This window comes from Lonchura striata, chromosome 18 (assembly GCF_046129695.1).
Source record: "Lonchura striata isolate bLonStr1 chromosome 18, bLonStr1.mat, whole genome shotgun sequence".
Taxonomy (NCBI): Eukaryota; Metazoa; Chordata; class Aves; order Passeriformes; family Estrildidae; genus Lonchura; species Lonchura striata.
Genome location: NC_134620.1, coordinates 8,497,864 through 8,519,466, shown reverse-complemented (window position 1 = coordinate 8,519,466; position 21,603 = coordinate 8,497,864). Strand labels below are relative to the sequence as shown.

The window sequence follows — 21,603 nt, the reverse complement described above, 5'->3', positions numbered from 1 at the left end:
CCAGAGACCGCTGAAACGACCTCAGCTGGCCCCCGGCACGCACGGTCGCGGTGAGGCGACGGATTTGCCCGTAACAAAGATGGCGTCGCGCAGCCTGTCCCGCCAACACCCAGCATGCCTGCCCACACACAAGATGGCCGCCAAGGCGTCACCGCCGCCTCAGCCCCTCCACAGCCCGGGTTTTCCCTACGGGCGGCGCGCGGCGCGGCCTCACCGGAAGCGGCGGCGCTCCGGCCGGCGCGGCGCGGCTCGGTGGCGGGCGGCGGAAGGGCCGCCCCGCGCGGCGCGCCGGCCAATGGGCGCGCGGGCCCGCCCCGGCCGCACCAGCTGGAGGGGCGATGTCTGTTGACAGGAGCCGCCCGGGCCGCGGCGCTGCGGTGAGGGGCCGGGCCGGGCCGGGCAGCGGGGCCGCCGCACCCCGGCCCCGCCGGCCGCGCCAGGGAAGGCAGCGGACGATGGCGGCTCCCCGCTGTCTCCCCCGCTCGGTCCGCTCGGGCGGGGAGAGGCGCGGGGAAGGGGCCGGGCTGGCTGCGGGGGGCCGAGGCGCAGGGAGGGAGGGAGGGTTTGCGGCGCCGCACAAAAGGGAGCGGCGGGGCCGGGGCAGCCGCGGGCATGCGGGAGGGATGCGGGGTAGCGGGGGTGCCGGGCAGCGCTGTGCCGGCCCGGGTGCCGTGTGGTGACGGGGTTTGCGCTCGCTTTGTTTGTTTGTGTCAGATGTGAATCCAAATGGAGCGGTCGGAAGGAGGCGAGCAGAGCCAGCAGCAGCCGCAGCCCTGGGGGAAGCTGATCCGGCTGGGTGCCGATGAGGCGGAGCCGCACGTCCTGCTGCTGAAAAGAGAATGGACCATTGGGCGCAAGAAAGGTGGGACGGGGACGCGCTGCGCTGGCCTGGGGCGGTGCTCGGGGGACAGCGGCCATCCCCCTGCTGGCCTTTACAGCTTGGAAGCGGACTGAAACTAGTTGGGTTTGACTGAAACTAGTTGGGTTTGGTGCTTTCAGCTGTTGGAGGTGCTTGCCAGGCCCCCCGCCCCCTATTCCCAATTTACCTCTTAGCTGTGTGAATATGTAGTTTTATGCTGACCTTTTGTTTTCAGTAACTTGTGGCACGTTTCGAAGTCAGTGTCCCTTTTAGGTAGTCTGTGGCAGTTTGTATAAATAAGGAAACCCCCACCCCCTATTCCCAATTTACCTCTTAGCTGTGTGAATATGTAGTTTTATGCTGACCTTTTGTTTTCAGTAACTTGTGGCACGTTTCGAAGTCAGTGTCCCTTTTAGGTAGTCTGTGGCAGCTTGTATAAATAAGGAAACCCGGTTGTTGATTCAGAAGTTTCTGTGTTTCAGGTTTGTTTGTGTTCTAGTTTCATTTCTGTGGTTAAAATAAATTGGAAATGCAATGCAAAATGCTTCGGCTTCACAGAGAAGAAAACACCCACATAAAAGCCCTTAATTCTTCTGGCCATATAAAGACTGCCAACAAGTACTGAAAGTTCTCTGAGAGTCGATTTGAAAGCTTTTTTCCCAGAGTCTAGGACTTGTACTACTTCCCTTTATTTTAAAGGATTTCATGCTCACTGTATTTGAAAGAAGGACTGAAGTTTTTAAACTTCCTTTTATGCTGCCTTGACAGTGCTGATTTTCTTTTTCCTGTTTGTCAGTTCAAGCTGTTTGGCTGATCAGTCACTTCCTGTAAATAGCTGTGAACAAACACCAGATGCTATAGCTCTATGACAAAGGCAGACAGTGTCTTGCAGGAAAAATGTTTTGCAAATTTACAGTTGGTGGTATCTATTGAGATTGCTTATCATTTATCTGTGGGTAAATTCTTCAAGCTGACGTCTGTTTGAGGGTTGTCTGGCAGAAAATAAAAGGTGAAATCTTTCTTGTTTAGTTGCTTTCATAGCTGTTTGCTAATGGCTTAGTTGAATGGATGGTTACTAGAATACCAAATTGTGATTTATAAGCAATATGAGGTAGTGCCTGCTGCTTTCCTGCTGGATCTGTTGTTGAGATCAGTTCACCCACAGTGTGAATAGGTAGAGGGGAATCATGATTGTTAGTTATAACTTTGGTGTAAGCTAGTGCTTTGAGTCCTTTGTGAGAGATCAGTGGAGAACCTTGAGTGTTGCTTTAAATATTCAATGTTAAAGTGAGGTAAAAAGACAAGATTTTCTCAGAGCCCTTGAGTTGTAGGTAGGAAGGTTTTTATTGCATTGTCATTACACTTCTCCTGTGTATCCCTAAATCTTAGTCCTGGATTTGTAATTCTCTTCAGCTTTATTAACATAATAATGTCAAGAGAGATGAGGAAAACTTTCCTGTTTAAAAAACAAACAAATGACTGTAAGATAGAACAGTGATAATAATTTTTACATATTTTTCTTTTAACAATTATTGGTTCCTACCACTTCCCCCCAATACACCAGAATAGAACAGAAGTTAAATTCAATGAAACAGCATTACTATGATGTGGGAAAAGAGCTGAGTGCTGTGGCATGTGCCTTTAGGAGTTAAATTGAGCACTTCAGATATGTGTGGATATTTCTGTAGCGCTCTAGAAAAGAGTTATTGTGATTTGATTTCCATCTTTGAGGGCTAGGACTGGGGGGAAAAAGGAATTGAAACATCTTCACATGGTTGAAATGGTTATATCAGCACATGGGGCTATCTCACCACTTGTATTTATGTGTTTCACACTGGGCTGTGTTGCTGCCTGTGTGACAGCAGAAGTTTTGAACTATTGCAGATGTACATGAGTCAGTTTATGTTGCATTTATAGCCATGTAGAATGCTGATCTGACTGTGTAATGTGTATTTTTAAGCTTGCTGGAAAATCTTTCTTTTTAAGGCTGTGACTTATCTTTCCCTGGCAACAAGTTGGTGTCTGGAGATCACTGTAAAATCATAGTGGATGAAGAGTCTGGTCAAGTGTCATTGGAAGACACAAGGTTGGTTTCTCAGAATGTTTTTGGAGGTACTGTTGTCAAAAGCTCAGCAGGTATTTAATACTAACCCTGAGATACCATAATAGCATATTTAATTGCCTTCTGGGTTGAAACAGGGATTCGACATGATATCCTTCAAAACCTCAAATGCGAAACTTTCCTCTTTATCTTTGTATATCATGGGCACATTCTGCTGACCTGCCAAAGTGCCCCTGATGGCAGCTCTGCCCCCGCTTTGTTGTCATCTGCAAATGTCATTAGGTGTATTCCCTCTCCTCTTCAGGTTGTAATTAAAGATAGGTCCAGGATATCCAGGATAGACTCCTGCAGGGTTTACACTCCCAGAAGCTGTGGCACAGAATGCTAAATTTTTGGGAAAAAAAGATTAGCTGAGATGTCTGGGAAAGGTTTATAGTTGTCATTCTCCAGTATAACCCTAAATTTCAGGATGTTCCAAACAACAAACCAAGCCATGTTTGCCTGGCATGGCAGTCTCAGAGTGTAGCTATAAATCTCACTTGAGAAACTGTCCCTGGCAGAATTGGTTTAAACCAATGTTATGACAGAACAAGCTAAATAAATTGTGCATGATGCAGAAACATTCCTGCCTATTTTTCTTTTCCTTACCACCCCCTGAGACAGAAGGTGCAGCCAGCAGAAAATCAGAAAAGCCAAATTAAATTTAATTTTGTGAATGGTATATTCATGAAAAGGTGAGGCATGTTATAAGGTAGTGTAGCAAAAGGCAGCACCCATGGAGCTTTGCCAGGGAGTTGCTTGTGCCTGTTACACTTCTGTGTATCTAACAAAGAGTAAATCCCTGGAGTGCTCTCCCTGTTGTGAGTTGAAGTGTAGCTGCCAGTTGCTGAATCGAGAAACCAAACAGGTTTGATATGACTGCCTCCAGAAAACTCTTCTGGTTCTTCTGGGTCTTCCAATGTTTGTGCCAAATAGCAGATGAGTCCCAAAAAATCAAGCTGAAAGAAGATGGTTCTTGAATGTTTGAATTGGCAGTAAAGATGCCCAGAGTCACAGAAAAATACTGCAAGGTCAGCTTTTTCTTCTGTGAGTGGAAAATAATTTGGGAACATTGCTGTGGTCAAGCTCACATTTCTCTGGTGAAGAGGAATGCATTGAAGGAGGCAGTGAGTATCGGACAGTCAAACTGAGTGGACTTTGTTTCTCTGTTGTGTTTAATCCAAAGAACATAATCAAATATATGTAGTCAGACAATATTTTTTCTTCTGATGGTATAATGAGTTCTTGAGTATACTTTGAAAGAATTACCCAAAATTTGCAGGTGAAAGAAAATGTGTAGAGCATTCGAAATCATTGAGTAAATAAAAGTTTGGAAGTAGCAAAAGCCAAGAGTTAGCAAATAGTAAAATCAAATACTCAGACTCACCCTCTTTTGGGATATGTTTCTGCTTTATTTTCCAAACCATGCACTAGTTGCTTTGTACTGCTTCAAAGAAAACAAACTGTACAAGCTGACCTAATACAGTGGAGGCAGCAGTTGGATTTCTCCCAGTAAAAGCAGCTGTAAGATTCTCCATTTTGAAAAAGGAATTTTAAAGGCAACTAGTGTCATTTCTTGTTATTTTCTAGGATGTTTTCCTTTTAAGATTCTAAGTAGTAGGTGATGTTTCTGATCAGTAAACTATTTAGACTAGGCTGATACTCATGACAGGCAAGCAGATACTCAATTTCTGTGGGTAAATTGGAGGTTGGTGCTGGTGTCCCTTCTGCTACTGAATCCTCCTCACCCTTCAGTCAAAACTATGTCTATGAACATTGAAAGTGTGGAGAATTACAGTACAGAAAGGATTCTGTACCTTAATAGAATTCAAAACTCATTTCAGTTTACAGTGTGTTCAGGATTATATGCACTTTAATATCAGATAACTGTTGACCCAGAAGCTTTAACATAAACTACATTGTTTTCCTGGATGGGTGCAAATAAATATTAGAAATTATTAGACTGGCATTTTTCTTGGAAGGGTATGAAAGTTTCATACAATACATAAATCATTCATCTACTTCAAAAGTAACCCTGTTCTGAGTGAAACTGTTCATATCTATTCTGCACAGCAGATGGGATTGGGAAGTAAACAGAATTTATGGTTCATTAATGAAACTGTAGAGTCATCAACCACATGGTAATTGAGTCAAGGCCTGATTTTTTTTCTTTCACTGTTTAAAAAAGTGACATTGGAACATTTTGTGACATAGTTTCGCAACACAGTTTGTATCTCGTTGTACTGTTTTTCTTCTCCCCCTGAAAAATGGTACAGCCCCAGTTGGCATCAATTCAATATCAAGTCCTAATGAATGGCCTTCATATCTGGGATTCTCATTGTACTTTGTACTTATTTTATGGGGAGTTTAATTTGAAACACCAGAGGAATGTACAAGTGTCATAATATATCATGTGTGTCTGGTTAAAAAATAGCCACAACATTAATCTGGAATGTCAACATATCTGTTAAAAGCCTCATGCTAAAGCCTGGAATTGGAAGTGAAAGACTGATAAAATTATCTGGGATAGTTGAATAATTTTTTCCCTTTGGTTGTTGGCTGAGAGATAAATACAACTGCTTTCATTTACTAATGCATTGAAGAAAAGCTTATGGTTTTCTGTGTTAAGTGATAACCATTTATTCCTATTTCATTTGAGTCCATGTGTGCCAAATAATTCATTAGTCAGCTCTCATTGAAGTCTATGTAATTACAGAACTGAAAAGATGGGGCTGTCTGTGGTCAATTTGATGAGTAGGGTCTTGCATAGCTATTTCTGCATCTTGCTTTGTGTAACCAAGCCTGAGTGGTTACTTGATGCATGATATTTTGGGGTTTTTCCTTTCCCCAAAGATACCTTGTGTTACTGTCCCTCAGAATAATCTTGGAACTTGGCAGTCATGACAGAGTTACTTCATAAAATACATTATTGTGATATTTTCTCCCCTATGTTGAATGAAATGTTTGGGCTAGGAATTGCCTGTAGAAGCTAAAATTCAGTAAAAGACAAGTCTTTAGCTGATTTATTACAAAGTAAGTTCTAGAACACTTGAGGCAGGTGGGAGATGCCTTCTGGAAAACTGAGGAGGTCAAATTTGATGTTTCCTAGTTTTGTTAAAGGACCTCTGACAGGTTTCAGAGGTTGGTGTAAACTTTACTACTTATTTGGCAATTGAAGGAAATACAAATTTTGCTTCACATAATATTTTTAAATATTATCACTGCCATCAGTGTGAAGTTAAAAATCAGTGTTGTTTTTAACAGACTGACTAAAATTCTGTTTTCCTTTTAATTGCTAAACTTTGGCAATCATTTAGTGATTTCTCTGTTTTGCTAGTTCTTTAGTGCTTATGTCTTTCAGCCTAGTCAACATGTGCATGCCTGAGGGGAAAAGGACAAGCTATGAGTAGTTTTCTTGCTCATAGGAGAAGCTTGAAGTTTCATCAGTGTGACCTAAATATTTTTTTTTCATTTCTTGAAATTTTAGGGTAGCTTTTCTATTTTTTTGGCATCTCATTTATGTTGGATTAGTTGATTCAACCACATAGACTGTGGAAGCAGCTGCATCAGCAAGACCAAGAACTTATACCTTGATCAAGACTTGCTGTAGTGCTTCCAAAGGGCTCGATTTTCCTTTTGCAGTTTGAATTGATACTTTTGTGTTAGAAAAGAGAAGGGGGAAGGTGCTTATTTCCAAAAAACTCCCCAGCAGTGAGGAGCAGTCCGTGGTGCCCTGGGCACGGGCTGTGCTCCAGGAGGTGGCAGCACAGCTTTGCTGTTATTTCTTGCAGCTGCTCTGCAGAGAGGGAAAAGCAGAGAAAGGAGGTATTTTCTGTTCATTCATATTTGGTACCAGTTGCTGAGATTTTGAGTGGCAGGAATCTGAAATCTGAGGGAGCTGCAGCCCTGAAGGATGCTTACTGCAAGTGAGCTGGAGTTATTCAGTACTTCAATAACTTGACCTGGTTATACAACATTAATGGCTCATGTATACAACATTGCCCGTAGTTAAGGGGATAAAGAAATTAATCAGCAATGCTCTGCATTTTCATTTTCCCTAGTTTAATTTTTTCTACAAGTATTGCATTTTTTATCAATATAAAAATAATTCACTCAAATTCATCTTTCATTATGTATCACTTTTTTCCACCTTGGTAGCTTCTCACTTTCAAGTTGCAAGCAGTCAAAATAACCTCACAATTTTAGGTTTTTTCCTTTTTGAAGGAGGAGAGGGGAAAAAGATTAACACTGCATGGCATCTCTGACTGTACAGAAGTTTATTTGTCACAGAACCTCTTACAAAATTTCCAGTATTAAAAGGAAAACACAGCTTGGAGCTTTTTGACTAGAACTCATATTGTCCTTTCAGTTTTATACATAAAGGGTGGAGACTATTGTACAGAAACAATAATCTAATTATTTGGAGACATTGGCCAAATATCAGGGATCTCCTGTTTGGCAACTGGCATCTCTTTACCAGTAGCTTCAAATGAGCTTTGAAGTTCCAGTAGCTCTGCATTTCTGTCTTTGGAGAAATATTTTGTTTCTAGACTTCCTTTTTTTAAAATATTTTTAGTCTACTTACATTTTTAGGGGGCAGCCAATAGCCTTTCTTCTTTAAATGTAGCTTGTGCTTTCCCTTCCTTCTCCCATGTAATTATGAAAACATTTATGTTAAGTTATCTTTTCTTTCTCTTTACAGTACTAATGGAACAGTAATAAATAAACTGAAAGTGGTTAAGAAGCAGACATACCCATTACAGACTGGGGATGTGATCTATGTTGTTTACAGAAAAAATGAGCCAGAGAACAGTAAGTGAATAATACTTTTTAAATGGCGTGCTTAGTCATTTTCTTTTGAGTCATGAGGGAAAAGAAATATCAGTATAATAAAATTGAGTAGTTCTGCTTTAAAGGGAAATGTGTTTAAAAACAAGTCTCTAGAGAAGAGGTTATGGATGTGCCAGTTTTTACAGAGATAAATCTGAGCAACTGTCTGAAATTTAAATGTCCCTAGAAGTAATTTTGGTAGAACTAATGCATGGAATGGTAAGTAATGAGGTTCTAATCACATGTCCAGTGCTTCTTTTAGAAGTCAAATTGCTGGGGTAGTTAGTGATACTTTATATATCCCAGGGAAGCAGTTTTTAGTGCCAGTAGGAAAGGCTGCAAAAGCTTTTTGTTTAGTGTGTATGGGGTTTTTTTGTGTGTAAGTTGGCTTTTTTTTTTTTTTGTTTTAAAGAGGGAAGAAAAATGGGGGGAGATGGGGAAAACCCTACAGTGAAAGTAGAATTGGTAAACCTGGAACAACACTGTATTTACAATTTTTGTACAGAAATAAACATATAAACTGTTAATTTAAAAATTCTAGATACATACTCACTATGTAAATACTTCCTTTATTAAATTACTGTTAATCTATATACAGACAAATTTATGCTGTCTGGTGTAAATGTTACATGAAGCATTGATAAGCTGTATTTTTCTGTCTGTGGAGTTTATCTCACAAATCCTTTCTAAGTTGGCACTATTGCAGTTGATGCTACTTAGATGAATCACTTGGCTGAATTTTCCAGGCAATGAACTGAATCACTGATTTCCATTTGGGTTAATAAGTAGTTAAATTACCAAGCCTCCACTTTTGCTTTTTCAGCTTTTCCATATTGAAACACAGAGAAAAATTTGGATAGGGCATGCCTGTTTGGCCATTCTAAGTCCTACTGAAGGAGACAATATTTTAACTTCTGATCAAAAAAAGGATTGCTGCAAACTAAGGCAGTCTTATTTACTTGTAGGTGGTTGGAGGTGACAAAAAGGTAGCAAGGTAGAGGAGTTTTTGGAACAATATTAAGTTCAAGTAAGACTGAAAAGAAAAGGATATTATCCAGTTGGTTTTATTAATAGATTCTAAATTAGTTTCTGGCTCAAACTAATGGCATGTCCCAATCTGTATTTTGAGAGTTCATGTAGTTCACAAAGAAATGAAATAATATTGATTGAAGAGGTTGAGAAGTGAGCTCAGAAATAATAAGCTTCTTCGAAGAACTTTGATTCAAGTATCAGTAGAAATACAGTCTGTTCTGACAGAGCAGATTTTAGGCTTAAGAAATGATTAAGCCTCTGGTTCCATGGCTGGCACAAGTTAAACGTCACACAAAAGCTGCTCTGCCTGGTTTCCTGGGAAGAAAAGATCTTGCTGTGCTGCTCCTAATTGCCTCCTAAATAGGAGTATTAACATGGTACTATTGAGGTGACCCCTCATTTGCCTCTTCCATTGTCAGACACTTTAGGGATGCAGCCACTTGTGAATAGAAGTTGTTTATGTGGGATTAAGTTTAGTGAATTTTTGTTTAAAGAGCATGATTAATATTTTTAATTCTCTTTCAGATGTTGCTTATCTTTATCAATCCTTAAACACAAAACATGATGCAACTCAAGAACCAGTAGGTAAGGAAGTAATTAGAGATCCATGAAGAGGAGCTAAGCTCCAATGAACTAATGTAGCCCTCTTGAGAGAGTTTGATTCCTTGGAATTTTGAAGCCATGATGTGGTGACTGTGACACAGATATTTTTCTTTCCTTTCCCTCCTTCCAACTGTAGAAGTTAATGTAGAAAACCAATGCCATGTGACCAAAGATACCTCAAGTACAGGAAGAAGTAATGATGAGACTCAAATTACCTCATCACTGTCAACTACTCAGTCTTGCTATGAGGAACCACAGCCATCTACTTCTACGTCAAACCTCTTTAATGCTTCTGCTACCTCTCCGCTTGGGTCTGCATCTGTTCAGCAGGATAATCCATCTACATCTGGTGAGACTTGGGTCAAGTATTTAAAGTTTGATCACACAGTTATAGAATATGCTGAGTTGGAGAGGACCCATGAGGATCACTGAGTCCTGCTCATCAACTGTTACTCCAGTTTTTAATTTAAACAGATTGATCTCTTGCCCCTATCTCAGTCTAGAATTTGCTTTTTAAAGTTCTAGTGAAAATACCAGGTGGATATGTGCAGTTTAACTTTCTCTCTGTGGCCAGGCAGGGTAAATCCTGATGGATGAGTTGGAAGGAATTGTGAGAATTCCTTTATGCATTTGTCAGCAGTTCACTGGGCCCTCATTGGCTCCTATGGAAACAAAGCTTTCCCTTTGCTGTGATCCCAACCTGTTAAGTTTGATCAGTATTGCATAACTTTGGCCTGGCATCTTTGTCAGGAAGACCTGGTGTGGATAATAGTCTTAAGAATAAATACTCGCCAATTGAAAGAGGAATGGGGATTTTAAGTAGGGTTACACAACTAATAGGTTTTTTCCCCCAGGTTTTCCAATTAATTGGTTCAGAGTGTGTTTAGTATGTTATGCAGTCTTTGCTTTTCTACTCCACTTTTTCCTATTCAGATGTTTGGATTGATGCGTGTGCCATGTCAGGGTTTGAGTACCTTTTGTTTTCACATATCCCATAGCTGTGTGCAGCCATGTTCATGTTTCTGTTTTTATTTTATAGGATCACAGTCCTCAGTTGTCACTCCTGTGCCTGCATTCCCCATCTTAGAATCCATGTGTCTAAGAGCACTGCACAACAAGCATGAAAAGGTGGATGTGAATGCTGAAACTTCTGCAATTGCTACAGAAATCACTGACAAAGAAAATGCAGAATCAGATTCTCAAAGAACAGGGGAGGAGGAGAGTTTGGAACCTGCTAAGAAGAAACTAAAAGGAGGCTAGTATACTATAGTATTCTGCAACTTAACCCTCACCCCTCTCTCTCCAAATTGAATTACAACAGCTGTCATCAGTCCTTCAGCTTTTGTCTCACTTACTTGATTTCTGGTCCCATGAAAATAATGTCTTCAGTAGTAGAAGCTGTAGTGTGTAAAGCAAGAGCCTCTTTTGTGACTATGAACAGTGAATCGGTGCCTATCTTTCAGGGATTTTTTTAATACTTGAATAAAAATAAGTTAAAAAAAATGCTTTAAAAACTATCTCCTCCTGTTTTTGTAGATGAAGATACCTGTCCAAATCTTTCACCAGCAGCTTCAAGTGAATGTATAATTAAAATTGGCTCTGAAGATGCAAAAGCATCAAATGTGAAACCAGATAAGATGGAAGAGACATTAACTTGCATTATCTGCCAAGAACTGCTGCATGACTGTGTAAGGTATGTAAGAGTGACAAAAGCTTTAATCGTGGTAATAATGCAAGAAATCCAGTAACAACTGTTTGAGGAGGTCAGGATAATGAGCATTTTCACAAGCCCTCTTGATTTTCCTTTTCCTACCCTATGTAGATAGTCAAATCAATGCTAAATGTTTTTTTCAGGGTTATGGGTGTATCTGAAAAAAATGAAAGATTTATATTTAGACTCCTTTTCTTTGTTTTCCAGCTTGCAGCCTTGTATGCATACTTTTTGTGCTGCCTGCTACTCAGGATGGATGGAAAGATCTTCTTTATGTCCAACTTGTCGTTGTCCAGTAGAACGTATTTGTAAAAATCACATATTGAACAACTTGGTTGAAGCTTATCTGATTCAGCATCCAGGCAAGTTGAATAGTGTCTGTGGCAGAATCCAATGGATTTCACACATGAGCTGCATAACTGATGTCAGGACATACTCTTATCTATAAAATACCTGAGTGGGTTTTTACCCTGCTGTTTTCTCTGACATGGCTTGTCAGAAAACAAGTGCATTTAACATCACATAATAAACTGTGGAAGGTAATGTAATAATGTGAGTGTGCTAAGAATGCTTCATTTTAATTTATTAATTAATCTTGAGAAGGATGCTTTGGAGAAATATATTTGAATGTAGATTTCATTAAGTTTGATCATTACTTCTTGAAAACAAAATTTGTTGCCTGATACTGGACCTTCTTAACAGAGAGGGGAGTTTAACAAAGATGATCTACAACTCTCTCATCCAAAACCAACTCTTATGGAAATGAAAACACAATAATGGTAACTGTATTAATAGAGTGCAGATAAGGGATGTGAGGTGTTATTTTCTCTTGAAATTTCAATTTTGTTCTCATGCCAGATAAATGTCGCAATGAAGATGATGTTCGGAGCATGGATGCCAGAAACAAAATCACTCAAGACATGTTGCAGCCTAAGGTGCGGAGATCTTTCTCAGATGAGGAGGGAAGTTCTGAAGATTTACTGGAATTGTCCGATGTAGATAGTGAATCCTCAGATATCAGGTATGTCTGTTTTTAAGTTGGGTGCTGAATTAGATGTGCCTGTGTTTGAATGCACAGACCCACAAACTGAGTTAGTTTCACAAATGCTCTTATTCCTGATAGTGTTTCTGTGAGTATTGCCAGAATCTGTTTGCAGATTAAATTCACTCTTGACAGTAATTAACCTTGTAGTTTTGCTAGCCATGCTTTTGAACCTTGAGCAATCAGCAGAAACTAGAACTTTCTAGAAGTCCAGCAAGATTCAATTTGGAACCAACAGTTCTATGTTGAATTGTGCAAAAGAAAAAAATACAAGTTTCTGGCTAAGATTTTATCAGGAGATAAAGCAGTCCATGATCTTTGAATGGGTTTGCAATGATTGTGCTTTCTTATGTGTCTGTAATGCTGCTCTCACTTGGTATATGGTACCAAAGTGGCTGATGCTTAACTCTAGAAATTCCCAAATACCTTCTCTTTATTTTCAATAGCAAACACTTTTTGCTCCATGTCTACATTGGAGCAGAAGAATTCTTGTTGATAATTCTTGTATGGGAACAGAAGAATTCTTGTAGATAACTATTCCAGCTTTGTTCAGCTCTCTTGGTCACATTACTCTTTTTTTTCCCTTTTCCTTTTGTTTAAAACTTCTTGAGGAATACTACAAAACTCAAATTTTTTATCTGTCACAACTCCAGCAGAGCTAGGAACTGAGTTTACATAAACTTTCATCTGTTACTGAATGAGGAAATCCTAAATTTAAACTAAGAGAATCTGACCAACCTTGTCTAACGTAGTGATGTAAGTTCTGTTTGCATTTGTTTGGTATAATTTCATATTGTTCTTTCAGTCAACCATATATAGTATGCAGACAGTGCCCAGGGTACCGAAGACACTCTGTTCCAACTGTGCCTGGCACAGGCCAGGAGACAGAGACAGGAGGAATGCAGGCTCTGGGAGATGCTCCATCAACCTCTGCCAACTTCCCTGCAGGTCAGTGTCACATTGCCCCAGCACTGCAGCACTAAAATAGGGCAACTCAGACGCTTGGGGCAGAGTCACAGAATGGCTGGAGTTGGAAAGGAGCCTTGAAGATCATCTCTAACTCCCCTGAGCTAAGCAATGAGCTGTGCTACAACAATGAACTAAATTAGATCTAAGCAAGCTCCCTCTCACAGGACTGTGAGAGTAATGTCCACACCAATGTCTCTGCAAACACAGTATTTGGCTGTAATTGTCCAAAATGGGTTGTTGATGGATGATGAGATGGTTGAAAAGTTCTTAACTTTTCTACATTCTGAAATATTTTACACACCTGTGCAGTTTAGAAGTCTGAATGCTGGTTTTTTTTGCTGTTTCATAGAGTCTTTGTAAAAAGGTTGCTTGTTACTTTGAGATTTTTATATTGTTCACTAAGAGTCCCCATCCAGATTGCAATTGTTTAAATTGTTGAATCTTTTTTTCTTTCCTTTTTAACTCATCCAGCTGTTCAGGAGTACGTGTGTCCTGCTCAAGGAAGTCATGTAATATGCACATGCTGCTTTCAGCCAATGCCTGACCGAAGAGCAGAGCGTGAGCAGAATCCTCATGTTGCTCCACAGCAATGTGTGTACACTTTTAATTTTGTTTTCTACAGAACTCTCTCCTTATTTATTATTAAACTTAAATTTACTTGAAGACTGTTTTTTTTATGAATCTTCTTTATTTGGATGCTTGTAATGACAGCATGAAAGAATATTCCTTTATAGAATTTATTCGTCCTTTAAAGAATGTATTTTAAATTAGGAAGTTGTACCTTTTTCAAACCAAGTTTTTCAGGGCTCTGTTACTGATTTATGAGAATGGTTGAGTTTTGTTGAGTTCAGATCCTTACAGGGGTTTTCTTTATTTTACAGGCACAGTTTGTCTGCAGCCCTTCTGCCACTTGTACTGGGGCTGCACTCGCATGGCATGTTTTGGCTGCTTGGCACCATTCTGTGGTATTGTGGAGTCATTTTTTGCTTATCAGTCTGTTTAATTTGCAATTATGTCTGCCTGTCTTGAACTTTAAGTAATTTAAGAGACATAGATTAGTTTGTAGCACAGTCATGCAAAAAGAAGCCAGGCCTGTGTGCTCACATGACAAACACAGAAAATTGAAGTAGCGTGCATCTTAACTTTGAGAGGATTTAACTTTGTGTCTTCATACAATATTGGGGTTAGAAATAACACTTGCTGAGCACAATTCTTTCCAATATAAAAAACCGTGGTGTAGTTCAGTCTAGTAAGAGAATCATACAAACCAGTGCAAAAGCACAGAACATCTGATGGTAACAGATCAGAAAAGAACCTTGCCCTCTTAAACATGCAGGCTTCTGAAACTCAGGGTTTTTTGACATTTAAAAAAGTAAATTAGGACAGTTAGAATGGTTTGGCTGCAGTTTGGAGCTAATAGAATATGTCTGACTAGCACTGGTAATTTGTGGAGCTTGGTAGTGTTTGTGGACTGAAACTGAAATTTTAAAATCTCAGTATCTTGTCTTTGCCACTAGAAGTTATAAATCACATGCATTAGCAAATGTTGAAGGCAGTCATGTACTTGGTGCTCTCATGAGCCTGTGCATGTTATTTCAGGAAACAGAAGAACCTTTAGAAAATGTGTGAGGGCCACAGGGTTTGGGCAAGAAATAGTAACTTTTCTTCTTCTTGTTCCGATTAGAAATAAATCTTGGTGATAAGTGTTTAGATGGAGTTCTGAATAACAACCACTATGAATCAGATATCCTAAAGGTATGTTTAAAAATCATTGTGTGTGATAATAACAAATATACAAAGTTTAAGATGTACTCACTGATGAAATGGAAGCAATGTGCTGCCTAACAGTTACAGTGGCAGCAGCACTGTGTCACTTGCAGAACCTGACTCTAAAAGGCTGATTAAATGAGTTCCAAATGATCATCCAAAATACTATTTAAGAGAAAAACAATTCTGTAGAAACATGCCAGGAAAGCAACACTTGATAAACATTTTGTCCCAGACAAGTTAAATTTCACACTAACTTGTATGGAAAATATTTTGCCCATACTATAACAGGGTTGCCTAAATTAGGTAAACTGGGTGTAATCTTCATTTGAGGTAAATGAGAATGTGACTGGAATTAATCTATTTGCAAACTTTTGGCAAAAGTGGAGATCTGAAAAAATGATGCTTAGTGGAAGGTTTTATTGGTGGTCTGAATGTATCATGCTAATTAAGTTACAGGTATTTAATTTTTACTTGTCATCAGCATAAACCCATTCTGAAAACATAGTTACTGGTAGATTTGGAAATATTTGAGAATAAATGGCTTGCTTACTGTTTAAGATTGGAGAATTTTCTAGATTAAACACTTAAATTGCTCTTTTCAGGATTACCTGGCATCCAGGGGTCTGACGTGGAAAAATCTGTTAAATGAAAGTCTCTTAGCTCTTCAAAGAGGAGTTTTTATGTTGTCAGGTATGTGTTGTGTTCAGTTTGCACGCGCATGACTCCTTGTCTGGATGTAAACTCAGCAATGTTATCAAGAAGTTTGGAGTTCTGTGTACAGAACCAGTGCAGTCCTGGTTCTTTAGTTAAACCTGATTTATTAAGCCTTACATTTTTACAAACTGTTTTTCTCCCCAGATTACAGAATTACTGGGAACACAGTGCTTTGCTACTGTTGTGGCCTTCGCAGCTTTAGAGAACTCGCCTACCAGTACAGGCAGAATATTCCTGTTGCTGAATTGCCAGGTGGGGACTGTTTTGCACAATAAGAACGGGGAAAGTAGTTTAAAGAGTTAACAGGAATTTTGTCTTTGTATCAGTGTTCTTTTGGCACTTTCATGTAGCCCAGTGCGAACCTTGTTGCAGAGCTAATGTCTTAGCTCCTTGCTTTACTTGTCAGCTGCTAAGCTTTTGTATAGTTATTTTCAGACTCCCTAATGGAACCTTTTCTTTCAGTATAATTTTTCATCTGTAGAACAAATATATCTGCAGAGTGAAAAGAGGAACTCAGTAAAATCAGAATATAGTCAACAGGAACCAATTGCTGTAATTAAATATATTTTCCCATTTCAATACTTAAAATTATACATCTTCTGAAGAATTTAACATTTTACCAGCTCTCAACTAGGAACAAGAATGTTTTCTGATTCTAAATCTTTGCATCTGCAATTTTAGTATAAAACAGCATGCAAGCAGCTGTCCCTCCTTCAGACCTAAATTTGTTTGGATCAGAAGCTGTTCTGACAGATTGCTTTTAAATATTACTTTTGTCAACTTAGTTCTTGCTGTTAGCAACATCTTCCCAGTCTTAAGCTGTTGAGAACTCTGCTTGCGCTGCTGTGCATAATGAGCAAAAATTGTGTACCTAGTTTGCCCTTAGCATTGCTTTTCAGTTCAGCTGCTGGACAGCTGAGTTGTAATGCATGTGAAGGTGGGGGAAAGCAGCAAACTCTACCCAAATTAATAATCTTTCTTTTGTATGGAAATGCATCTAGAAAAATGCTGAGTGTCTAATCAAGTCCATCTCTATTAAAATAAGTGGTAAAACTTAAGTTGACAGCATTGAGAAGCAAATACTTTCATCATAAGTCTGCATTAACATTAAAAACTAATTTTTTATCCTTCACAGAGTGTTGTGAAACAATACAGTTCTACAGTCATTTCTTGCCAATCATATGTTGTTTCTGATGAGTAACCACCATTAGCAGCGGCTTAATAATCTGGGTCACTTTAATGACTTTGGTAATAAATGCAGTATTCTGTTTGCTCTTCTTGTAGTGACTGTCACGTCACGTCCTGATTGCTACTGGGGACGCAACTGCCGAACTCAGGTCAAAGCACATCACGCCATGTAAGTTGTACACTTTAGAAGGTGGTTTTGTTTTGTGTTTTTTAAAAAAAACAAGCGAACAACGGTCTAAATGCAGCCTTTGAAGTGCCAGAACTTGCAGCATAAAGCAGGATTGGGTGAGCATTGGGGAATTTTTTTGTAATTTTTGTTCTTAACACAACTTTGAAATGAGCCCTCCGTGTATATCAAGGGCACTGCCAGGACTTGTAAGTTAATGTAACCCATGGCTGACACTTCTCGAGTCTGTTTTTCCACCCACTGGGGTGGAAGGATTCTTTTAGTGAAGTGCAGCTTCCATTGAAGGAATCAATTGGTGGGAATAATTAGCAACAGGAGCAGCTTGGAGCATGTAACACAAGCCACAGCAGGTTCCCGAGGAGTTTCTAGGTCTTGCATCTCTGACCCAAGGAATCTGGCATGCCTCAAAAATTAAATACTGAGCCTGAAAAGAGATTAACCCTCTACTTGTCAAGAGTTTTAATACCAGCCTTGGACTCCTGGTATCTGGTGAGAAATGTACTTCCAAAGTAATTCAAGCTTCTTGAGTAAAAATATCAAGGCCTCTGATGACCAATGCAGTTTTATTCTTATAAAAAAGATGCATATGTAATAAGACAACTATTAAAGACTCAATAAACAAAACAAAAATTTTCTCCCTAAGAACTTAACTGGTTTCTGGGAGGGTTGAAAAATCCTTCTAGCCTTATGAATAATTCTCTAAATTCTCAGTGTAATTTAAGATAGAGGAGCTGTTACCCCTTATTGAGAAGTTGCCTTAATGAATAGAAGATTCTGCAGTATCTTTCTAATGTTGCAATGTACATACCCGCTTAGCATAATTCCTTTAATATTTCAGGTACTGTGGGTTGAAAATAACCAGTCTGTGCAGCTCAGGCAAGCAGATCATAAGACAGACTTGTAAAATATTCATCTGCAGTCTCTTACAAATTCAAGAGTTTTACCAAATAGCTTTCAAAAATAATTTTGGATTTAAGTTGCAGATATAATTTGAAGTACCACTGCTATCTGTAACTTCACATTATAGGACTGTTTGTGTTCCCAGAGGAGATTTTGGTTTGAAATGTTAGTGTTAATTTGATATCAAAGTACTCACCAGTCATCTTTGTTCATGTTGTGGATAATTTAATCTAGAATAAAAATGACTCATGGGTTCTTTCCTTTTTTTTCCACTTTATTTTTTTCACCCCCAAGCATTAGTCCTTCCTAGAACTTTACTGTGCCTGCTACTTAGTTCCTAAAATCCATAAAAACAAACAATCCTGTCATACCACTCCTTTATATCCAGATAATATTTTAATTTTTTAATTGAGATGAATTTTTCTGCTAAGTAGTTAGATTATGTGAGCAAGGTTTTCTGATCTTTGATCTGATCCAGTTGAGGGGGAAATTCAGGGTCTCCTTTGCACCATTTCCTCCACAAGTAGTGACACACTCAACACCCCAGCTTCTGTTTCAGTTGTGTGTGAGGGGCCACATGGCCCAAGCAAGAGTAAAACAAGGAGTGAACAGTGAAATGTTTTTGAGAAGTGGGAAGAAGTGCTTGGTACTAAATTATGTTACCTGTTTAATCCAGGAAGACAGGTTTACCATTCCCATAAAACTTACATAATACAGGCTGAGAAAAACTTTTTCTTTCTAGAAGATCCTGAGCCACTAAGAGAATGTGTTTCTGTTGAAATGTAAAATTAGCCTGGTTAATTCTAGTTCTTAATGACTTGTGTAATGTTGTCTACTAAAAGTTACTAATATCTTGCAGGGGAAAATTAAATCACCAATTCCTGTTTTAATTGCCTTCTGGGTTTGAAGTATGCAGAAGTGTAGAGGAATGCTTTTTAATAACAGGTTTTCTGTGTGCATAATAAAACTATGAGGGTTAGGCAGGAGAGATGTTGAAAATCCTGTTACATGTAAAATGGCAGTAAAGTATGATCTAAAACAGGTTCTGAAAAAGAGATTTTTAGTGTGTAAATGGTCTGCTTTAGACTATTTAACATTTAAAATACCCTGTGCAAAATGCTGACTTGCTTTTGTTGCCTGACTTCTGAGAACTTTGCTACATTTTAATATTCTTATGTTTTTCTTTATTTTAGGAAATTCAATCACATTTGTGAGCAAACACGATTCAAGAACTGAAAACTTGTAGTCTGTAGAGAGGGAACAAAAGCCTGTTACACTGCTTGTACAGTTTAATGTTTCAGGGGATCTGCTCAGTTCCCCCATAGCAGGGAATCATTCACTTTTCCATCAGGTAACCTGATGTGAAATTTTTAATTTGTAGAATTTTACAGCTGTACATGAATAAGGTAGATTTTTTTTTTCCCAAGGTAGTCCAGCAAACATTGCATTCCATGCTCATGACTACAGTGTCCCTGTGTCACTTCAGTGAAGAACACAAACAAATCACACTCACAAAAACCAGCCATATCTTGGGATGACCTAAGAATAAGGAGTGTATTTGCACTACTTGTGAAGAAACTAAGAAAAATCGTTAGACTTAAAAGAGAGAAGTTTTGTAAAAGTATCTGATGGGTATTTCAAGAGCCATTAATATTTAAGGATATTGTCAGTGTATATTTGTAACTGCATTTTGCGGTAGTCTGATATTTTGTTACTACCCATTGCATTTGGACCAGAAACCACATTAATATTCCTTTTTAAAAAATCCAGCCAATAAACAGCTGTTTCAACTTAAAGCTTCTACCATATGTGCAGTGCTACAGTGGAGGTAATAGTTTCCTTTTTTAATTTAGACATGTTGATGTTTTTATTCACGTGATACTACAAAAAGAATTGCACAAAAATTTGAAGATCACATTTAAAGTTGGGGTAATACTTGAAGCAGAACAGACATCTGCTAATATTACTTCTGTAGTGTTTTATATCAGAAGACCAAACAGTGCTTTTGACATAGAGCAGCCAGTAGGACACACTGGTTCGTTTTTTTGTATTTCTTTTTTGGTTTGATACCATGTGCTAAATATGTACCTCTGCAATGCAGCTGTTCTCTAGCATGCAGACACTGGTGAAAATGTAGAAAAAGCTATAATTTAAGACAGAATATAGAAACTTTACTGAAAGGAACAATCTTAGAGCAAATGAGTGAATTTGGACAAATTGTAGCAATATGGAGGCATTTCTGGTTAGGGATAGGGATCATGAAGGGGCACACTGGTGTCACTTACATAGGAAATGTAGACTTTATTTTCATGCCTTCTGCAGAGCTCATTCAGGAGATGTCCCAAGTGTCATTAAAAATAAAGAAATCCCAACTTTCCCTCTTCCTTTCAAATTGATTTGATCATAATCTGGTTGCTAATGTTGACAAACCTCGAATGGGACCAATTTTGTTTTCATCATACCTAGAAGAATGAAGCAGAATGAGAAGAAAGCATACAAAGTTACCTCTGTAGAGACCATGTTACTTTTAAGTATGCCTTATTTTATGAGCAGGATTTATACTTGGATGTTAAAAAGTGTACACACAGTATCTTGTGATATAATGGAGCACAAATGATGCAGCACATCGTGTCTACTGGTTGCAGTGAATTAAACAACTATTTCCAGTAATGCACATCTTAATATGAATGCTAATTAGAATGATGTCTTTCTGTTTAGATTTTTTATTTTTGAAAATAGCTGTCGCAAGGATGGGTCTGTTGACCATGCCCTTATGCTATTAAAAATACACTTTGGTGTGGACTTCTCTTCCTAATCTCTGGGCATTTTCTCCTGTGAGTAGGATTGAAATTGGATCTGGAATATTACTTGAAACTTCCTTTAACAACAACAGTGTGTTTCTGTCTTTTAGTATAAACAATGTTTTGTTGCTTCTGTATTTGTATTTTATGTTTAGATTTTTTTAATGGTTATTGTATCTTCTCAGGACAACCATTCCCAGCTGGTTTTGATCTCATTTCATCTCTGGCTGTGCATGTAGCAAATTGAGTGCAGTTGTGGAGATCAAGCCTTTGCACATTATATGCAGAAATGTGCTTTACATTTTCATTCACCACTCCCACACCCCAGATGGGCTTTCAGCACAGCCTTGTTGTTCTGAAGTTGCCTCTTGTTCTGAAGTTCTGAAGTTGTTTTGTTGGGCAGGATTAACTTGCACTTACTCAAGTTATGTTTCTGTAGGGGTGTATTGTGTGACCATAAAAAAAAAAGGGGGGGGGGGAAAACCCAAACAGCAGAACTCACATGCTTAAAATCTAAAATACCTGTGCAGTAGATGTTCTTCAAATTCTTTTTCTAGACCCCTCTTCCTTTTCCCTGTCACAGGTAATTAATCTGCCTTTCTATGCATATAGGGTTGCAGTAGTGCAATGGAATGAAGGGGGTTTTTTGTCATTTATATTGTACCAGGAAGAGATCAGAAATTGACTTGCAGATGGGGAGGGTGAATAAATCCTGATCTTTATATGCTCTTAAGTAACTAAGAGTATCTGTCATGGGTATTACATACTCTACATTAGACCTTTTTAAATGTATGGTTACCAGGTGATAGTTAATGTGATAAATGTATGAACTATGCTTGGTGTAATTGTTTAAATACTTTAAAGGTGCAGCATATTTTTAACCTGTCTAAAGCACA

General features: G+C 38.8%; 1 protein-coding gene across 1 annotated transcript; it reads left to right on the top strand.

Annotated features, from left to right (window-relative positions):
- Positions 1–277: 277 nt before the first annotated feature.
- Positions 278–20,796, top strand: CHFR (checkpoint with forkhead and ring finger domains). Its single transcript, XM_021544489.2, has 18 exons — positions 278–377; positions 715–862; positions 2,846–2,945; positions 7,663–7,772; positions 9,348–9,407; positions 9,562–9,774; positions 10,465–10,680; positions 10,962–11,118; positions 11,344–11,498; positions 11,995–12,157; positions 12,984–13,126; positions 13,619–13,738; positions 14,029–14,112; positions 14,832–14,902; positions 15,520–15,607; positions 15,776–15,883; positions 16,916–16,988; positions 19,100–20,796. The coding sequence occupies exons 2-18, from the start codon at positions 727–729 to the stop codon at positions 19,140–19,142; spliced, it is 2,040 nt and encodes a 679-aa protein (XP_021400164.1). The 5' UTR covers positions 278–377; positions 715–726; the 3' UTR covers positions 19,143–20,796.
- The last annotated feature ends 807 nt before the right edge of the window (positions 20,797–21,603 follow it).